This window comes from Solenopsis invicta, chromosome 4 (genome assembly GCF_016802725.1).
Source record: "Solenopsis invicta isolate M01_SB chromosome 4, UNIL_Sinv_3.0, whole genome shotgun sequence".
In the NCBI taxonomy this organism is placed as follows: Eukaryota; Metazoa; Arthropoda; class Insecta; order Hymenoptera; family Formicidae; genus Solenopsis; species Solenopsis invicta.
In genome coordinates, this window is record NC_052667.1 from 24,086,037 (window position 1) to 24,107,686 (window position 21,650).

At 32.4% G+C, this 21,650-nt stretch overlaps 2 protein-coding genes and 1 long non-coding RNA gene across 7 annotated transcripts; 1 reads left to right on the top strand and 2 right to left on the bottom strand.

Moving 5' to 3' along the window:
- Positions 1-3,349: 3,349 nt before the first annotated feature.
- Positions 3,350-17,859, top strand: LOC105194889 (UPF0605 protein GA14893). Of its 5 annotated transcripts, XM_011160019.3 has the most exons (6): positions 3,350-3,487; positions 5,406-6,242; positions 12,203-12,290; positions 12,469-12,625; positions 15,643-15,867; positions 16,179-17,859. In XM_011160019.3, the coding sequence occupies exons 2-6, from the start codon at positions 6,169-6,171 to the stop codon at positions 16,406-16,408; spliced, it is 774 nt and encodes a 257-aa protein (XP_011158321.1). In that variant the 5' UTR covers positions 3,350-3,487; positions 5,406-6,168; the 3' UTR covers positions 16,409-17,859. The 5 variants fall into 5 exon arrangements, with proteins under 5 accessions (XP_011158321.1, XP_025992458.1, XP_025992459.1 ...); XM_026136673.2 differs by lacking the exon at positions 5,406-6,242 and having other exon boundaries at positions 3,354-3,487; XM_026136674.2 differs by lacking the exon at positions 5,406-6,242 and having other exon boundaries at positions 3,355-3,487; positions 12,203-12,278.
- Positions 12,955-15,302, bottom strand: LOC120357469. The gene is made up of 2 exons (XR_005574481.1): positions 14,074-15,302; positions 12,955-13,471 (listed from the first exon to the last, which is right to left on the bottom strand). It is a non-coding gene; the product is annotated as an uncharacterized LOC120357469 (long non-coding RNA).
- Positions 17,652-21,599, bottom strand: LOC105194890 (mini-chromosome maintenance complex-binding protein). The gene is made up of 8 exons (XM_011160021.3): positions 21,401-21,599; positions 20,888-21,156; positions 19,584-19,940; positions 19,125-19,450; positions 18,870-19,049; positions 18,448-18,691; positions 18,201-18,371; positions 17,652-18,093 (listed from the first exon to the last, which is right to left on the bottom strand). The coding sequence occupies exons 1-8, from the start codon at positions 21,405-21,407 to the stop codon at positions 17,899-17,901; spliced, it is 1,749 nt and encodes a 582-aa protein (XP_011158323.2). The 5' UTR covers positions 21,408-21,599; the 3' UTR covers positions 17,652-17,898.
- Between the last annotated feature and the right edge of the window lie 51 nt (positions 21,600-21,650).

Consider the following 21,650-nt stretch of genomic DNA (forward strand, 5'->3'; position numbering starts at 1 on the left):
TTATCGAGTTCCACACACACAAACACACACGTATATACACAAAAAGTTTAATTCTTGTTAAACCGAAGTTGACTTGAAAAATGATTTTGTTATTTAACATGTAACATGATAAAAGATTGGCAGTAAATATTTATGTATTTCAATATCAGAGCGCTGAATATTAAATAAAATACTGTAAGTAAAGCTGCTGTTTCGTTACGTTTATATATTTTAATCTAGAAATGGAAGATACAACGAAAATATATTATTAAAGCCGTATTTATGCCATGAAACGTAATACATTTAGTAAATATCATTTAAAATTTTAATGTTAATTACAACCGCAAATGAGAAGTTTTATATTTATGCCTAGGAAAAACAGCCATGTCATGCAATATGACTGCTAAAATATTGCAGTGGTAACCAAAAACTAAGCAAATACTAATTTGAGAAACGTAAATGGAAAGAAAAAGGTTTATTAATATTTTAAAATATTCTCTCTAAAGAGAAGAAAAACGTTATATACTCTAAGATAGAATATTCGTGCAAATGGTACAACCATAAATATTTGCAAAAATTAAAGAAAAGTTGTATGTTTTATTGCACAAAATGTATGAAACAAGTAGCACAATTAATAAAATTGCGCACTGCAATATGTAATGCTTTAACATAATCGTGAAACATAGATTAGATGTAAAGTACTTTGATACGATATCCCAAAAAAAACGTGGTAGTTATCGATAAGACGCGATGGACGAACAGGCAAGGAATAAGAATCCAATTCAAGCAACGCGCAAATTATATATAGTTTGGCCTATAAGCAGCTCGTAAAATTTATACGAGCAACATTTTTTCAACTCTAAATTCGAAATCGGATCTTAATATAGCACGTTTTAAATTTAAATATTAAATCCTTCAGATAAATGTTTCAGATATGAATATATGGACAGATACACAGCGCAGAGAACTAAAAATAAGTAAAAGTTATCTTCTGCTCTTTAACAGGGAGGGGATAATTTTGTATTCTTCGGTGAGCGCGGCGAAAAGAGCTCACGACGCAAAAACGCGCGCCGATTATGTAATACTGTACGGTCATGTTAATTTATTTACCTCGCAGCTATATCTGAATGCGAGATCTATAAGGTATAATAGAAAGGAGATGAAAAATTGACCGGATATTCTGAAAAGGAATCGCTAGCAATCCCCATCATTGATTTGTTCCCGATGACCTCGACCCTCAGTGGGAAAATGCGTATCTGTACGGGATCGATCTCGCAAAAAACAGGAGACACGACAGGAGAGGGGCTTACTGTTTGGCCATGAACTCCGTTTTCGAAATATTTTGAAGAGAAGCTTATTTTGTGATGCGCAATTGTTTAAAAAAGACGCACTTGTCTTACAGCTTTGTTAAATTCTGGTTCGTATTGTTGTTTGAATTATTAAAGTAATGTTTAACATTTAGAAGCCTCAAGTAAGTTTCATTAAATCGCGACATTTCAATGCTCTAGTAAACATCGACTTACGCTGGGAAAATAATAATTATTTTATAAGATCCTCGTACAAAGATGCGTAAACTTTTCCAAGCGACATCTTCGTTATATTAACGGCAGTGTTATAATAATACTATTACTTATTAATTAGCGACTTGAACCGTCGCAAACCGCTGATGAAATTAATTTCTCCGACTTTGAGAACGAAATTTTCGGCAACTGCACGCATCAACAAATTAATCATCGTAACGCTAGATAAATATGTTCTGACGATAACAAACTTCGCACTAGTAATTAATTAGCAGTAAATCTGTCGGGGCAGTAAATTGCTCCCGTGACAAGTTAATATGGATAATATAATCAAGAAAATATTATTTTGTAGCAAACATACGCGTGCGTGTTTATTTCTAATTCTTTAAATAAATAATTTAACGCCTCTCTCTCTCTCTCTCGATATCGCGCAGGAATGAATAAACGAAAGAAATTTTGCGGATTTTGCGGTTTTGCGCGCTTATCTTGCAGACGGAGGAACGATTAAAATCGCGTTCAGTACGACAGTCGAGTGCATATTATTTTATTGCGCATCGGAAATGGCTTTACGAGTAACTCGAATTCATTTAAACTTGTTGAAATATAGCCCTCTGACAATATACATATACCAGAAATCGGAAATCAATATTCTACCTACACTTCCTGGAGCATCATAGCTGGTTATTGCATAGTGTATGCGTACTATGAAGAACATGCGCAAACAATGGCCCCGTAACGCTATTCACAGACGTTTCTGAATAACCCGAGTGTTAAAAAATATATGTATGTGCTCCTATATGTTATTTGTATGCTGCGTCACATCGGTATCGTGAAAACGAAACGAAAACGTCACGCAATGAACAAGAAACCTGCTGGATTATTCTATTTACTATTCAATATGCAAAGTTTACAAAAAAAAAAAAATATACATACATTTCATACATTAATACGTTCATTGATAAAAGATAAAAATAGACATCATCGGGAATAAATTTTGAGTTGTAATTATCAACACATGATAATTTTGGCATGTTAGATTGCTCCGAGCTAGGTATTATCGACTGCTATCTTATCAACATTGAATAAGAAAACTTGTGTTACTGATCATCGATAAGATCAAATGTGACAAAAATTTAACTCGAACTAATAAAAAGTTTTACATTATTAATTTGTAATAAATGTTTGAAAACTGATTGAAAATTACTATTTCATCTTTAGTTATCCAAATAATATTATTGTAATTTCAAGCAACATAATTTAAATTACATAAAACACAGTAGTTAAGAAATTAAACATTTCTGTGCATTTCCGTAAAAAAAATATTTTTTAGGTGGCTACTAAAGCAAAATTAAAATACAATCAATTCTAATGAATTTTCTCTCACTTGAAATTAGTGTATTATGTGAGCATTATATTATTCCTAGAAGCTCTCTCTAATACGTTGATTATCTTTTTCTTATTAGAGCATATCTAAAAGTTCAATGAACACGTTGTACCGCTTCAAAACATAGGAGAAAACTAGGAGTTACATAGGCTCTTCAAGACACATTTTTAATAAGTGAAAAATTCTTTCACTTAATATCACAAATGATTCAGCAATCGTGGAAGTTTTATTATTGAACGATGCTCGTTACGGCATTATCAAATCATATCGCAAGAGTTATAAAATTCAGGCTTGCCTGACGATACTCATGTTCACCGAGACGGCTTTCGTGAGGAAAATGAGTGATGGATTCAACCCTCTATATCGATTTTCCGCTCAAGTTACTCTAGAGACCGTCCCGCTTGCTACTTAAGTGTCCCCTAGCTACCGATGAAACGCAGAAGAAAGGGGGAAGTGTCTTCTGCGGATTTTTAGTAAACTAAAGAACGCTCGCGATACCGGACTGTCGGGAGACGTTAAGGGAATAAATTATAAATACGAGGAATACATGAAGGGTTTGTGCAACAGGACTAAATGGCGAGCTTTTACTGTGCTCATTCTTCTAGTAAGTAAAATAAAAATATATGTATAATAGCTACTCGCTACATAAATCATCATGCTGCATCTAGTGTTCAAAACAATTTGCACTGCGTGTAAAAAAAAAATATTACTTGTAATATTACATTGATTTATAATCTTCGAGTTTTCAATTTTCTTATCGAGCGTAGAAAAAATATATGTAGTAACGCAGTTACTGTAAATCGTTACATTGAGTGTTACATGGAAAAAATGAGCACAGGGTCGCTATTAATGCTAGTACAAACTACTGTACTAAGAAAGCAACGAGTCTAACGACCACTAATGTCTCAGCGTTTTTATATAAACTTGTTTGCCAGGTGACGGTCCCAATTATGGGTCATTTAAGGTTAAAATAATTTTTATTAATTCGTGTAAATTTAACGGTCAAACATAAGCGCTACAATAATATTTAATATTAAATAATATTGCTAAAATATTAATAAAAAATGGTTGTGTGTTCACTCTTGATAATAATATGAATATTATATAAGAAAAAAGTAAACATTATTTATTTCAATATTTTAATTTTCAATTTTAATTTATCGGAAATATTATAACTTTTAAATTTAATAATTGTAAAGTTTACGGATATTTTATGCATAATAATTCACATTAATTTTTGACCACATAATATTCGGAGAATATTTTCATAATATTTCACAGATATCGAAATAATATACGAATATGTTTATTTTTATAATATACGAATAATATGCAAAAACCAACATATAACATCAACACAAGATTCCCATAATATTAAAAATATTGAATAAAATTCTCAGAATATTATTTTAATATTATTTTTATTTTAATATTCGTATATTCGTAGCGATCGTGGCGCAGAGAGTGGTGCGTCTGCTTCCTGTGCCGAAGATCCGGGTTCAAATCCCACACAAATCCAAAATATCTTGCCAAGAAAAGATAAGGGCCCTCTAGATAAAGCCGTTCGAAACTGGCGTTTAAATTATAGGTCCCGTATAAATAGAGCACACCACCGAAAAACATTGAGGAGTCACTACGTTCTGACAAGAGCTAAGGACTGATGAATGAATGAATTCGTTCGAAAATGTTTATGTATAAGTCCCAATTCTTTTGGGCACAATTAAATGTTAATATATGTTAAATTACTAAATATAATCTACTAAGAGTATAATAACTTCGAGGAAGTGTTAAAGAGATATTTAGAAAGTTTATTGAAGAGACTATTGAAAGTAACTTTTTGCTTTCTTTCCTAAATATCATAGATGCCCGAGAAAGTAATTTCAATAAGTTACAATTATTAAAGAATTATATGTTGAATTTGCAATGCAAAATGTAGAAGAGAAATGGCCAAATGTAGAAGAGAAGCAGTACGAGTAATAACCATGTACAGATGTAGTTTTTTTTTAGGGAGGAGGTGGGAGGCTTTTACTAACTCTAAATATAAGTTGATCGCGATATAAACTTGTTAATTAATATGCGTTTAAAATAATTTGTTTCCACTAGTTGATGAAGACCAAGTATGGACCAAACGCACTAATGTAATATAAAAGGAGAATAACTTGTTAAAAAACACTACACCATCTAGTTGTTGCTTGTAATTTGACCGCTTTCCTTCAACAATTTGCACGACAATTATTAAATTATGAAAAATTAAAGAACGCAAAAAGTTTCTGTAATTTTATTAATACATATGTCTGCAAAACATTCAATTTCATAAATTTGTCCCATAATTACACTCGACCAATAATTGGAACCGTCACCTTACCTAGTATAAAAAAAATAAAAAAAAAAAAAAATCGCTACAAAACCACTTAAATATATGAAAAGCGAGAGACGTATCGATAGTTGGACACGAAATGTGATGTAATCCTACACTAACGTGCCGACTCTGCGAAGGGTTAACGACCGATAACGCGTTTAAGGGTTGAATCTGACAATCACGTGTGGCGAAGCCGAGGCGTTTCGCACGATTGAGCGGTACGGATGCGCTGATACGACCCCGATGATAGTGTGTCGAACCCCTTAAAGGGCGGCGCGCGATAATGGAGGGGCGCCTTTAGTAGGACACGGCTTGCGCGCTATGTATCTTCGGGCCGGCTATATACAGTCCTGTTTCACTAAAGCGCCGGCCTCGTGTGCGACGGTTTGCGCGATCGCGGTCGGAACCGACGCCGGATCGTCGATCGATCCCTCCCCCGCCGACCGTCCGTAGATCGAGAGGCAAACCCGATCGCTTCCAGTCGGCGATCATCCTTGGCGCGGTCGCGCAACGCTCGACGGAACTGCTGATGATCTTCCGAATACAGTCTTAATTATCGTCGCTCGGAGATAGCGATTCCAGCTGCGGCCACGAGGCGGAAGATTTCGAATCGTTACTAATTGACGACGGGTGTGCGTCCTCGATGGTGATCGATCGTCGCAAACTGCAAACGATCGAGCGAATGAAGAACGGATGAGGAGAGAATTTTCGCCGAAGTACGATGAACATACATATAAGATAAGAAGAATATTGCGCGTGGAAGATAAAGAAAGGTACTATGCTCTGATAGAAACGTATATTCAATCAACGAAAGAAGAAGAGGAGAAAAGAGTATGAAGAGAAGAAGTCTTGGATTGAAAATCTCGATAAGCGTCGTCGCATTGTGACTCGTTTACGACTGCACGTGATAAAGATCGACAGCAAAAATGGTGTTCGACGCGATGTGCGAGGAGCAGAGGAAGCAATTCTTCAGGCAGAGCTATGGCGCTCATTTACCCGGGTAAGTGCTCGTGGTCAATCGACCGTTTTCAATCTGTGATTAATGTGGGATTACAAAAGCGATTTTCTTTTATTCAGCGATTCCCACATTTACGTGTATTACAAAAAAAGTTTTTTTTTTTTTGAGGTGTGTCTCGTGGAAGAGTTTAACTTGTCTATTGAAAATATTCTCGATAGCACGGATTATTAATGAAATATTTTAATCCAACATGAAAACATGATAAAAGTGATGGATCGTTCAATACGCAATATATTGTTGAGAAACAAGAAGTCAACAATGCAACATGCTTTTTACATGACAGACATTTTATTTGTTTGTCACGGGAATTAATTTAACGATTATACCATTTTAGTGCGTATCTCGTGGAAGGATTTAACTTTTATATCTGTTGAAAACATGAAAATATTTTTGATAAGCACGCTCGGATTATTAATGAAATATTTCAATTCAACGTGAAAGATAAAGAGTGATGAAAAGCAATGCAACATTGTTTTTACTTGACAAAAATTTTATTTATTTATTATGGAATTAGGTTAACGACTACAACAATTTAATTAAATTCACAATTGGACTGAATTCAATTAGATTGTTGTAATTGTTTAACTGATAAAACAGATTCGTCAGTATAGCTACTAAACGTCTCGTTAACTCCATTGCCGTTGCGTAATACATGCAAATAGCATCAGAGAAACAAGTTTTTAATAAAAAAAAATGCAGGTATAATTTATGACACGTGGTGATCATAAAAAAATCTGTTAGATATAAGTGAGCATCAATAACTTCCTCATTTCTATTTATTCCCTTATTTTATATATTTATAATTATAAATGAAAGTATCACGTTGCTCTATTTTTTATACGAATGTAGTATGTCTCATTTGCAATGTAGAAAGTTATTTTGATATTAAATATTTATTTATTATTACAAATTATTAAGAAATAATAAACTTCTCAGGAGAAAACAATTCTTACAGTTAACTCATGAATAATATATATGAATTGACTCACTTTTATACAAAAAAATAACTGAATTGTAATAATTAAGTGTGTAAAATTATAATTCTGCTTGTGCAATCGCAATTTGCACTCTAGTCAGTCACGTGAATGATATTAACAGCATTAAAATGATATTAATCTCGTTACTTCTTCAAAGTTTAGATCTTAGTTTTAATGTTGTGTTGCACATAGTAACGGTATCATAACTGTACGTGCAATCACACTCACATTAAAGTGCGGATATAAAATGTATGAATAGAATATGTAATATTCACATACGTTATATTTATACATGTGTATATACTGTTCCAAGCAAAATGCGAGCAGAATAATAAGCGTGGGCATTGAACCTGATAAAAATTCCCCAATTCAGATTTCTTCTTTGTAAACATGCAAAAATAAGTACTGTATTTGTTGACAGTAATGCGGATGAAATCACGGAAATTAACCAACCGGAAAGAAATTAATATCACTACACAAATATTGTTAATTGAAAAATTTGGAATCTTATTTTTAATTCAATACAACGAAAATTTTAGAAGTTTGTTTTGCAATCTTTTTTTATTTTTCTCAATAAATTTCTTGGTTTCAAAATCAATAATTTTTTTTATTTTACGTAAAATGTTTCGTATATGTAGCGTTAAAAATTAAATTTATTGGAATAAAGCGTAAAACAAGTGATAACCTATAAAACGCACTTCTTATAAACTAAACTCTTTATAAACTTGGCAAAAACGCAGAAAGCGTGAAATTGATTCAACAAGGAAACCGCATCTGATCGAAGGATTTTCAACGAAATTCATACCTGTTCTGCACGAGATCGGATCTAAACTTTTTTTTCTCACGAACTACGATTCTAAGCGATCTAATTCTAAGCGATTCGATCTTGAGCTGAATAGAAACCGCAGAAACGGTATTTAAACCACTGATGAAGTCTGATATGAGTGTTGATATTAGCTGTAATATCGCACAAAGGATCTGACATTAAAATTTGAAATTTGTATAATAGCATATTAAAAGCTTCAACAAAAATAATTCTAATAATATGTTACAAAGTATTAATTAATTAATTTACAAATTTAAAAACAGTTAGAGAATATAAGATTAATCATATAATAAAAGTTATGACAAACTTCTAAGATAAAAAAAAATCAATAAAAAGAATATTAAGATTTCTAGGATTTGTTGATTAGCAACATCCCAATTAATAATTTTTAAAAATTAAAGATGTTAATATTAGAGTTTAAATTAGTTAAAATTTTTATAAAATCTCAATAGAATTATTGCAAAAGTCTTTATATGAAAAATATATTAAATATAAATATTAAATATGAGACTCGAAATAATTCTCTTTTATTCAGATATGCAACCTTTGATATTCAACGTAATATAATTAGGATTTTGAATACTCACTAATACATATGAAATAACGAGGGTACCACAAAAAGTGCAACTGCAGTAAAGCTGTCTCGTTTACAATGTATGTACATACATACATATATTGCATCTAATGCATTATGCATTCGCAATATTTACCGATCGCGCGGACATCGGACGAGAAAATCGAAGTGGCACACGTGTCTCGATTTCGAGATTACATCGCCATTCGAACTAGACCACCGGATGACCCCCCCGGAAGCGTGCATTCCCTGAAATATTGACCTCGAAGTGGCCGTGCGGGGGACGAAGGCGCTGGTACCGCGGTTGGTACCGTGCCAATTTACACCCCCACGTCCCCAACCACGAAGGTATATCACGCGCAAAACTACCCTTCCGTATGGCGAATCGCCTCCAACTATTTATCGTGATTTACCCTGGGCTCCGGCATATCGATCCGAGTGAGAAAAGACGCGGATCGAAATGGACGCGGTTTGCCAAAGAGAAAAGAGTACTGTCTGAGGGGAAATAGAAACTCCCGGTTAACTCTTTTCCGTTAGACTTCTGCTACCTTTCTCGTCGCGACAAAAATGGGAAGCAAGAAATGGCTGATAGTGAGCAAGTGGGTTATCGAGAGCTTCTCTAATTCCTTTCTTTTTATGAAAAGATCAGGTGTAAGTTTCCACTTGCATTTTAATCGGAAGGTATCTAAAGAAATAGCGATCTTGATTTTAATCCTGAAATGCTACTCCGAGTGAATTTTCATTCGAGTTTACTACAATTGTTATTATTAAATTTCAGTACTAAGATCTTTTTATGAACATATACAGACTTATTGCGTTTTTAATTATATTATATACAAAACGCGGTCTAGATTCAATTATTAATTATTATTGTTATTAAATTTTAGATAATTTAAAATAACATTCGAGATTTTATTCACGTTAAAATAGTGTTAGTTTAGTTGTTCCGACACCTTGCAACTATAAATCTATAAAATAAAAACAAAAAAGTAAAAGATTTTTAATTTTGTGAGTGAATTTTAACTCAGGCACTTAGAAGTATCAGAGACATTATTTTACCCTTCCTGTTTCTCGAATGTTAAACAAGAATGGAATGATGTCCGGGTAAGTGATGTTTCTGAACGCAGTCCAGAATAGAATTAATGTAAGAAAAACACGTGTAGCAATTCTAGAATTAATTTCAATTTAGAATTTTGGACTACTTTTGACCTATCATTAGAATATTAATGACATTAGTAATTTTCAAATAATAAGAGAGATCTTTTCTTGAGGAAACACATTTTTCGCGATGCAATGCAAAAGAAATAACTTGTACATTGAGAGAAAATTCTTTTTTAATGAAAAAAATAGATTTTCTTAAAACCGTATATTTTGATGTTATCTTAAATATATAATTTTGTATTTTTACATTGTTTTACATTGTTTAAATAATGATTTTACAAATAAGCTAATAATATTATTAAACTTAATAACATTTTCTTAGATTAAAAAATCCAACTGTCTCAAATATAAAAACAGTCTAACAGTAAATATTTTCTAAACTGCAAGACAAAATTACTTGATTAAAAATTGCTTCTTCATTTTATTTACGTAAATATTTCAATTAAAAAATGTTTAATTGCAAGTAATGATAAGCTATTATTTAGTTACTGAGTAAATAATTTAGATCAACTTTTTTTGTTTTACGATATTTTTTCTCTCAGTGTACACTCTTAAATTCAATGAGATCTGACAACGTTTCAAACGATCTGCTAAACACCGAGCGATCTCACTTCCCTGACACTGATCTTGCGATACGGACACGGTAAGATGGTTCAATGACCCAGATACGATTTATGCAGATCTTAATAGCTGAGCCAGGACTCCCGTGACAACCGCATAGGAGTGACTTCGGCTGGTTATCCCACCGTGACCGCCACAAAGTGAAGGCTCGATTTACTGGGTCACCGGTAGTCCGCTTTTACGGTTCTGCGATTACTTTATTTAGGGATCGGCCGCGTTGATCGTATCATTCTCTCAGATGCATTTAAAATCATGCCCATCGAAAATCAAAAACTTTTTTCCAAGTTCTGGATCAGACTGTGAAAATATTTCTGAGAAGTTTTATCTTGAAATAAATATGCCTCGATAGGACAATATTTATTAAATTATAATTTACAATAAAATTATAATAGGTGTATTTAGAAAAATAGATGTAAAAGTAATGACATTTTATAAAATATTGATATCTGTTTGAGCAATTAATTTCAAAATAGTATTTCGGTAAAACTATGACGATATGGCTAATTGTCTTACAGAATCACATCTTAATAAATATATTTATAAATTTGAATTTAGAAAAAAAATTGTTTAATTATTGAAAAAAAATTTTTTGGCTGTATTATATATAAAATATTTATAAATACAATTAGTCTGTATATATTTACAGAAATATATAATTATTTCTAAATTAATGTGCAACATAAAATATTACACAGTCAGCAACATTTGGTGAAATTTTAAATAAAGAATCAAACAGATTTTTAAATAAAATATTTATACCTCAAATTTAGATTTGTCTAATTTTTAATAAATATTGAAAATTTTATTTCGATAAAACTGCTGTGTTATGACGTATCATCTTAACGCATAATTATTGCAAAATTTTCGTCAATTTATGATGCTATTATCATGCATCATTTGCATATTGTAGCTATCGGAATATAAAATGTTCTAGTTTTGTAACGATATATACTTTATTCCGTAGTCTTTTATTTTAGTCACAGATCGTTCTCGATTCCTCTGTTTTAATTATTCACGGTTGTATTACTTACTTACACGGTAATACAGAAGTTAGACAAGCGGGTACCTTGCGTGAGAGTCTATACATTTTTTTCTCAGAATATGCATACTTTACATTGTATCCTACACCGGCGCAATAAGTAGCGATGTAACTACGACTATAAATCTATCGAAGAAGCCTCACGATACGTCCGTATGTCGCGCAAGATATCTAAGAAATTAGATACGCTTCACTGAACAGAAAAACGCCTATAACATGTCGCGTAATAAGGTCATAATTTTGCACGCTACACACCGTGCCGTCCAGTATATTTCCTTAGCATATTTTCGTCATGGAAAAGTAGACTGCAAATTGATCGAAAAATCTTGCATCAAATATTACGTAGTTGATTCGTCACGCTCTGCCGTAACCGTGAAACAATCGTATCGTAATATTAATACGATAGCTTATTCTGAGAATTCAGCTTCTTAACATTTCTTTTAGAATAAAACTAATATAGAAGAATATAACAATGTTAGTATCTAAATTTATTGTTTTTCAAAGTTTACTTTGAGCTTTATATCTTTATTAAAAACGACGCTGTTAAGAAACATTTATCATATTTCGTGCATGTAACAGAAGCAAACTTCAAGCAGATGGATTAAAAAAAACGTTTATAAATGTCTTTTTTAAATATTTAAGAAATATCGTTTTCAATTACACATACGTTAAATTTAATGTACTTGTGTAACTTAAGAGTACATTGAATTTCATTTCTAACACAATATGTATGCATACTTTTAGATACACGGGTCACTGTCCCACCCTCAAATTTCGCGTTGGGAAGAGATTCGGAGCGAATACGGAGGAAATAATGAAGGTAAGAACCGAGGTAAGAACATCTTAGAGAAGACATCATTATACTAAGAAATTGATTAAAAATGAGAGAGATACGCTTATTTGCAGAGAAACTTGAATGAAAAATGATTTTATAGTAATCGTAAAATATTATGAAAATGTTATCGAGTTACGCATTTGAAAAGTTAATTTTATATTATGTGTTGCCGCAGGAATTATTGGAAAAGAAAGTTCTTAAGACTGGACCATATAGACCAAATTCCGGTAGAGAAGCGGAGTTACCAACTCTTCAGGCTAAAGAGATCAGAAGAGATTGGAATAACGAAGCTGCAGCGTACAAAGCATGCCCGTACATTCTAGGATATACTGGTAAGACCGCTAACTTTTAAATATTATTTTAATCGTAAGTAAAATAAAAAAAAAAGAATTATATTGAAATGCCGAAATAGCTATAATTCAGTTAATATTTAGTTTATATTAATAAAAAGTTTTTAAATTTTAAGTTTTTGGAATGAAAACAAATAAAAAAATATTTTTATTAACTGTAATTTTAAGACCTTGTATATATATTTCGACAAAAATTTAATTTTAATTTTAATCGTCAAAATATTAAATTATAAAATTAATCGTCAAGTTTAAAAGCTGAGACACTTGCAATGATCATTTATCAAGTCTATCCCAGCTATAAAAGACTCATATCAATCCAATAACAATCCAAAATAGAAATCGGCGATTAAGATCTTATTTTATCGCCTCAAAGTGCAGACATGGAATAAAATTGCTTTGGTACGACCTTCAATGCACGCGATTAGTAAGCGCTAATCGACCTAAATCGTTTGTAATTAGCAGTTTGCTTATTGCATCGCGCGCACGGCAGGACTAACGTTTAAGGATACATTCTCAATCCTGAATGTATTTACATATATTACGTATAAATGAATTTATTTGTTTTTACGCTTTTCTCTCTGTGTTCTTCTACATGTATTTAAAATATACATGTCGTATGTCTTAACGCCAATAAAAATTTACATTTTCATATATTTAATCATCGGAAAAAAATATTATGTATAATACATATCTGATATATCATTCTCCACAAAATTATTGTTTCAATAGATGAGATAAAAAATAATCCAACACTCACCAATACGATGCGCAGCGGATGTTGACATATAAAGTAATAACATGGGAATAATAACTACCGTATTCCTTGATCTGTAAAATGCAAATATATTTAAATATAAACGGTGCCCAAAAAAGAAACATTTTACAAAATAATCATTAAAAAAAAAATATTTAATAGAAAAAATTCATAATCATTGTAAGTACTTCTTTGTAAATTAACTTTTATAAAATTTGACAAATAAAATTCTCATACATTTTTAATTCTTACAGAAAAAAAATAATGACGTACTAATGCATTAGCTAACGGCAATCTAATTGAAAATAATCTTGTTCGTATATTCGTATTATTAATGAAGCAAATGTGTCATGCTCTTGTTATTTGATTCATTAATGCCGTTATTAAATTGACAAGATTATTTTTATTTTTATTTATTTTTCATCATCTTGCACTAATAACGAAAGATAATTACAAATTAATTTGAAATCATGTAGGGACAAAGTCTTAAATGTTCTACTATTTTCTCTAAGAAAATATGGTTACGGTATCTACTTTGGCGAAAAAAAAAAAATCAGAGCGTAAGTGAAATGTAAGAGAAATGTGATAAAAGTTCTATTTACACTCTGATTTTTATTTTTGCCAGAGTAAAGATAACAATAACAAACTCTTTAAGTGAGTCACAAATTGCTTTTACCCGTGGTTGTTCCGCCATTACCAGATGCCTTCCTAGGCCTCCTCGATCTCTCGCTGCTTCTTCGTCGTGGCATCATAACACAACACACACACATGCACGCGCACACCAACATTCGTTCGCGACGCTGCCTCCGCGACAATATGACAAATTAAATTCGCGCACGCACCTAGATATCACGATCGCTTCGACACGAGACGTATTTCTACCCGTCATCCCCGAAATCGTGCACGATCACTTCCCGTTTTAATCGCACGCTCACTTCATTACGTTACGGCGGAAGAGAACGACGCGAACCGCTCGCGAGACGCGCGCCTAAATTCATGCCATTCGCCGCGGCGACGCCACACCTGTTGACACAAAAAGCGCGTAATCACGCTCTAGGATTAAACGTCGCGATTACCGCTTCCTGTGACCGCGATCCTATTACGATACATTATAATGAGCGCATGAATGGATGCATATACATATACACAAGTTAGAATTAAGCCAAGAATATTTGTAGGACGCGAAGACACGGCGGTGCTTCGCTCATTCGCCACGGCACGGTCGATCATTTCGATCGAAGGAATCTCGCGAAATCACGCGTCTCAAGAAGTCAACGATGTAACGTACGCCGACCTCACGCCGCGCGCTCGACGACGATCGGATTATTTGCAGCCATACTCACTAATTAAACGTATCGCGACGCCGAGATTCGCAGACGATCCGTCCCGCGTCCGCAACCGTCCCCCGTGATGCTACCATAAGATGCAAGTGTTGCCGATAACTTCACTTCGCATCGCGCGATACGTCGCGATTCGATTAGCTAATCGAGATGGATCGCGTAAATATACAATCGAAAGCCAGTATTGAACGCGTAAATCCCGCGTTTTATTAATATGTATAAATGGTTCATGCATCAATTCCTTTTCTTAATTTTATTTTATCTTATTTAATCCGGCGATTTGTTCAACACTCTGTACTCTCAATCGCCTGAATGTGGGCACATTATATTTCAGCGGAAAAAATTTAAAGCGCGTATATGACAAAATGAGTCTAGAGAGAGAGATATGCATATTTATAAAAATAGAATTATTGCAATGTAACATTTGGTGTGAAATATTTGCTATTAATAAAAAACTACAATCAATTAATAATAAATTATTATAAAATTATTGTGGATTTAATTTTGTCATTTTTTTAAAATTAGAAATTATATATATTTCAAATATTTTTATTTTATTATTAATTTTTAACGCTTAATGAAATTGAAATTGTTTGATAATATTTTGTTAATATTATAAAATTAATCTGGTAAAAGCTGTATAAAAAAAGATATAATACACATTGATATTTTAATTAAAAGTATCGCTTATGTCAATTTAGTCAAGATTAACTTAACAAATATTTATAAGATTTATGTATTAACTCAAGAAATATTTATAATATTTATATTTATAAGAAATTTTTTTATTTTAATATTAATACAAAAATTATATACATACGTAAATAAATTATAGTTGGCGTCTATTCTATCCTATATGATACAATCATTCAGAGATTTATATGTTTGACCTCGTCCTGATTTAGGATACATTCCTGGATTTAACAGCAGATATGGTCTATCCTTCATGAGAGCCGTCGAAGCCGGTGCCAAAGAGTGGCACGAGGCGCAAATGAAGCTAAGAGCGCAACGCGACGCAATGAGGGCACATGCCGAACGGACAGATCCAAGAAATCTTCTATCCCGTGCAAGAGCAGACAATGTGGACATAGAGATCGATCATGGTCATGGCAATGACAGAAGGACCCACGGTACTTGTATATCACATTGCTTATTTATCATTTTTGATATAATTTAACAATGCAACCACATACTGCAGTATCTCAAACACAATTAATTAAATATTTTTTCAAAATGTTAAAATAAAAAATACAAGTTTAAAAAGATATATATAATAAAAATTAACAAAAATTCATCAAAAATTTAATTTACATATAGATAAAATTTAAATTTTCGTTGCAAAGATGTCCTAATCGCAAGCAATTTAATAAATTTAAGTTCTGTTGAGACTGGATGAAAGCAAAGCATCAAATTCTAAAATGCTTGTGCATTATCGTTGTAGATTATCATGTCTCCCCAGAAAGACCGCCGATCGTCGGATATACGGGCCACATTCCGGGTGCAAAAGGCGAAGTCGCGCTTTCAAAGAGGTATGCTCAGGCCGCCAGGAAAGGATTAGAACGTGTCCAAAAGGAACGTGAAGAGAGGCACAGCAGAACTAAGGACATGAATGCCGTTGAGAGAGTCCTTGACAATGCGTATCTCGACGAAATGGGACACACGCGTGCGTAAAATGATAACACAGGAATATGGTTTCTAACTACAGCATAAAAAAAAACAAGATTAATGTGTGTTGAAGAAAAAGCAAATTAAGAAAAAGAACAGACAAAAACAAATATAGTAAAAGAGTATTAGTATTCAGTATAAAATATTCCAAATGTTCACCCTTACGAAAAAGATCGACTGCCGAGGTACTCCTGGTCACTACACAGAATTACTGACATATTACTGGCAATAAGCAATAATACATTTCAGCAATAGTGCGAAAAAATCACATGTGGCAGTAATACTTCTGTGTAATTTTCAATAATTTGTCTATGCAATTCCCAGTAGTTTACTATAATATTTATATGTAGCGACCAGTAGTATGTCAGCAGTCTTTTTCGTAAGGGCATATGTAACTTCCGAAATTCTGCCAGACTTTGATATACTTAAAATTTTAAACATTTAGTTTTAACACATATTTTATATTTCTTCTTTGACAGTATCGGAAGGAACAGTAGTAAACATGAAAGAACGTTAGAGACTAATTTAGTTGTAAAATTATTTACGTCTGAATCAAATAAATTATCTGAAAAATCATAAAGATTATTTTTGTACTTAAGTATTTCGAGTAATACAAGTAGATTTTGATATGTTTCTCCTCTATTTTCGGACATAAATAATTTTCAATAGACTGAGTTTAGAAATAGATAATATATTATATCATTACTATAAAGTGTGGCAAATGTATTCCTACGTAACAAGTTTCTTAATTTTTGAAGATGTATTGAAATGTATTGAATATTTAAACCAGATTTTTTTAAATCAAGGAGCACTGTATCCTTAACCAGTCTTCAAAGAGAAATACGACAATCGAAAAACAAACTAGATTGTTACTTTAGAAAACAGCTACGTGAATTATTAAACGTATTTATCTTAATATTCATCTATGTAGAGAAATAAATCTATCGCAGAGAAATAAATCTACAAATACATTAGTTATTCCAAATGCTTCGAGCTTCCAATTTTCAATAGGTTTCTGCACATACATGCACTAAGTATATTATATATGTACACAACCTTCTCACATTTAACACATGGAAAGAATAAACATTTTTGGGAATATTTCTATCAAGAAATATTTTCAAAGAAATGAACAGAAACAATTAATACATACGCTAGTTCCATTTCAAATAAAATAAAAAAGGACATACGTCTGAAATGTAAAATTTACGAAATGGATTATAGCTGATGTATGTACACAACAAGCGCATAATATTCATTAGTAAAATTTTATTTACTAAAGTAACTATATGATCTTTGCCTGTATATAAATACAAGTTGAATTAAATTTCCGTCCTGTTTCATAGAGTAATTAACAATATAAAAAATGTATGTATATAAAATGGTACATAATTTTTACATTAATAAGATAATTACAAAGTTACGTAGAAAATAAATATCTGTATTATATGACTTAATGTACAATCGCTATTACGATTCATTTTTGGGCCCCACGATTACCTTCTGCGCTGTGGCAACCTGCTCATTCTTTCCATTTCCAATTGCACAGTTTTCTTCCAGCATTCTGTATCCAGCGTTGTTTGCCCATAAGACAAGGACATCAGTCTAGCGAAAACCATTAATGTGTGTAAATTGTCTGCATCTATATTCTTGTTTGCACTGCGCATTTTCACAAAATCATCTTGGATAACCTGTGTGTAAAGAGGTAATATTAAATAATTTAATACAGAAAAAATAAAACCACTAAAATAAACTGAGTGAACAAAGATATTAGCGTCAAAAATCAAACATGACATACTTCTGTAACTTCTTCGTTGAAAACAAATTCTGCATGCCTCAAAGTTTCTATGTACTGGCGAATATTCGCCAATCGACTCTCGTCCTTCAAGTATTGATGTGCGGCTTCAACTACCTGATTATATAAATTTTCCGAGTCCGCATCAACATTTAAAATAATCTGTATGGGACACTATAAATGAACAATTTCATTTATTAATATTTGTAGAAAAAGTGTAACATATCTTAAGCTGCAAATAAATACTTACAGGAATAAATGATTTTACATCAGAAAAGATTAGAATTGGCATGTCCGTTTCGTATTCCATCGTGTAATACTTGAAGTCGTATGTCAGTTTTTGAAACATGAGTAAATCAGAGAGACACTTGTAATTCTCTTTGCCGGTCGCGGTAAGTGTACCAGTGTTTAAGCTTGTTTCGTCTATCACAAGGTGTGTATTATTGCTCAGTTGGAGAACACCACTCGTCAGTCTATTGCATTCGTAATCTTTCCTAGAAATAATGCAAATTTATTCATTAATATATATCCATTCAGACCTGTGGCACCAATGTAGATTAACTTTAAACTTAATTCAACTTCCTTTTTTTTTTAGTGATAAGAATTAGAAGATAGAAAGCAAATTAAACCGAGTTGATCTACATTAATGCAAACGGATTGAGATAAACTTACTTCGGGATTAAAGCTAGTTCGTTCAAATTTTCCAAAGTCACTTCCAAGAAGTGGCTCTTCCTTACCAATAACGTTAAAAAATTATAAAACTCTTTTGGAAAAATCTTTAATTTACTCGCTGGAAAATTCGTTATATTCAGCGGAAATGCACCAAGACAGAAATAATCTCTCCTCATGTATCTAAAAATATTAAACTGTAGTATAAAATAATACGCACAAATGTGTATATTTTTGTATAGGTATTCAGATACGTACATTGTAGAGAGCAAGTGGCATATGAAGTAATCCGCAGCTAAGTTATCTCCAAACAGCAATTGACTCAACATTATGTGCAAATCACTCCTGATCAGCTGCGCTTTAGATATAATTTCCGGACCATTTACAATTGTAGGTTTTGTTAGCTCGATTATTTTTACTGCGTGCAACCGAGGTACCAGGGAAGCAGGAGGATTATGAGTATGTATCTCAGCATCGTTCATTTCATCATCTGAACCATGAATTGTACTTAACATTGGATCCAACGATATGAACCCTATCACGTCGATAACTTGGTTCAGTTTTAAAATAATTCCATCGTAAATCTGAAAAGTAGCAAGTTCACAATAAAAAAAATAACTAATTAAGAGAAATGTATACAAGATAAAAACATTTTTGCAAAAACATTTTGATGCAAAAAAATTCTTTTAAATATTCTGTATATTTTACATAATTTACCTTTACTATGCAAGACTTTCCTCCATCGATTGGGATCGGAAAATTCAATATGTGATCTTCTGATAACATACTTGGAGTTTTTGTACTGCAATGAGCGCCGCTCATATTTACATCATTGTTATCCAAGACTTTCTCTTTTTTTGTAACAGGTTCCGAACAATCCATTTCCTCTAAATCATTATTATCCAGATTTCTTTTACTGTTTCCAATACTGTTATTATGTGTCGTATCAGACGTGTGAATACTTGTAGTTCTTTCTTTTGCCCAATCATTTAACCCAGGTATAGAGATTACAATGTAAGTTTGTCTTTCCGAGTTTTTATTCTTGTTGGAATACAACAATATCTCTTCATGTGGCTATATCCAAAATAAAAGTTAATAAACTTGCCATTGCATAAAGCTTTGTGTTCAAAATGTTGGAAATTACTTTGAGATTTTTAATGGAGAGAGAATTAACAAATCACATTTAAATAATTCAATCAATTGATTAATTTTTAACAATTTCTAGTATTATGAATACAAAGTTTAACTTAGAAATAGTCACCTAATTTTTTAGCATTAACAATCATCTGGAATGTTTCTTATATTCTTCAAAACATTAACAAAATCGCACAGCCTTTGAGCCATGCCTATGATATTTACATTTGGTTCAATTATTGTACCAGAGATCATGCTAGTAATATTTATGTAAATGTAAACATCATGGGCTCGAAAGCTGTGTGATTTTGTTTATCTTTTGGACCCAGGCTGTTGTAGGTTAAGGGGTTAAAAAAACCGTTATTAACTATGTATTGTATTTTGTGCTATAATTTCTTAGTATTTGAGATTATTATATATACTAGATACAGATTACTTTGTGATTGAGCTTCATTTTCTTATTGCTGAGATAAAAATCAACTTAAGTAACTATTGCTAATGTTAAAAACTTGATAAATCTTGAGATAATGTGTGCAGTAATATACATGAGGTAAGCTGTTCTTGAAGCATCCCACACCTGAACTGCACTTGTTAGTTTTTATCTAGACTCTGTTTTACATCCACCGCTCATGTAAGAACGAGGATAACTCAGTGTCTCTACAGAGTCATAAAATAATAGCTCTAAACCCCACATCAGCCTATGCATTAGAGATTAAGATTTGCAAATTGTAGTTTCAATCAAAACAAAATAAATTAAAAATTAAAATTATCTGATTAATAAAACTCTAACATCCAATTCATAATTTTCCATCTCCAATGTATAATCTGATACTGGTATAAAGATATACAGAAAGAAAATCAAACGTGAGAAAAAGAAGATAGTTTACCAGACATCGAGCAAAATCCATATACATTCCACATCTAACATCAATATTCCCAGTGTCTGTATTCTTCACTTCATACTCCTTTAAATAATATTCAGGATTATACATATCCTGAATCATCCCTCGGAATCTGACCAACTCTTTATCCTTGATTTCATGCGATTGAACGTTGTTCAATAAAGGTATTTCCGTAAGTACACCCGGATCTTCTAAAACCCGCTGACATTCCGACTGATTCGCGACAAAGTATTCCGGCGTCCAATTTCTTATCGCTAGAATAAAAATTAACATAAATTGTAGCAGAACAAAGGAACTTCCTTAACACAATTCACAATTCGTAAGTTCTGTCGCACATTCTGATTTATAAGACTTTTTGCACATCTTTTATTTCTCGTTCTTTCTTCTAAAAAAATTTATACACATTTGTTTTTTTTTTACTTAAAATATTGAAAGTGCAATAATAATCAAAACAAATCGAACGTAACCTATATCACGTGCACATGCGGTTATACGTACATGTCATTTTGAAAACACTTGTTATCCGAACGTAATTGCTCAGCCTATCGATCAAGGAAAACTGACGAGCGTCGATGCTGGTCTGTGCAAGATGAGAATGATGAGATAGCTTTCAATAGCTTTCTCGTTTCCGATGATCGAACTCAGTAAGATTTTGGCGGCAAAACACGCAAAGCAGAGATGACCCCACACTCGCGACAGTAGCTCCAGACGGCGTTGAAGATTAATGAAAATTCGCTTTTCTTTTTTT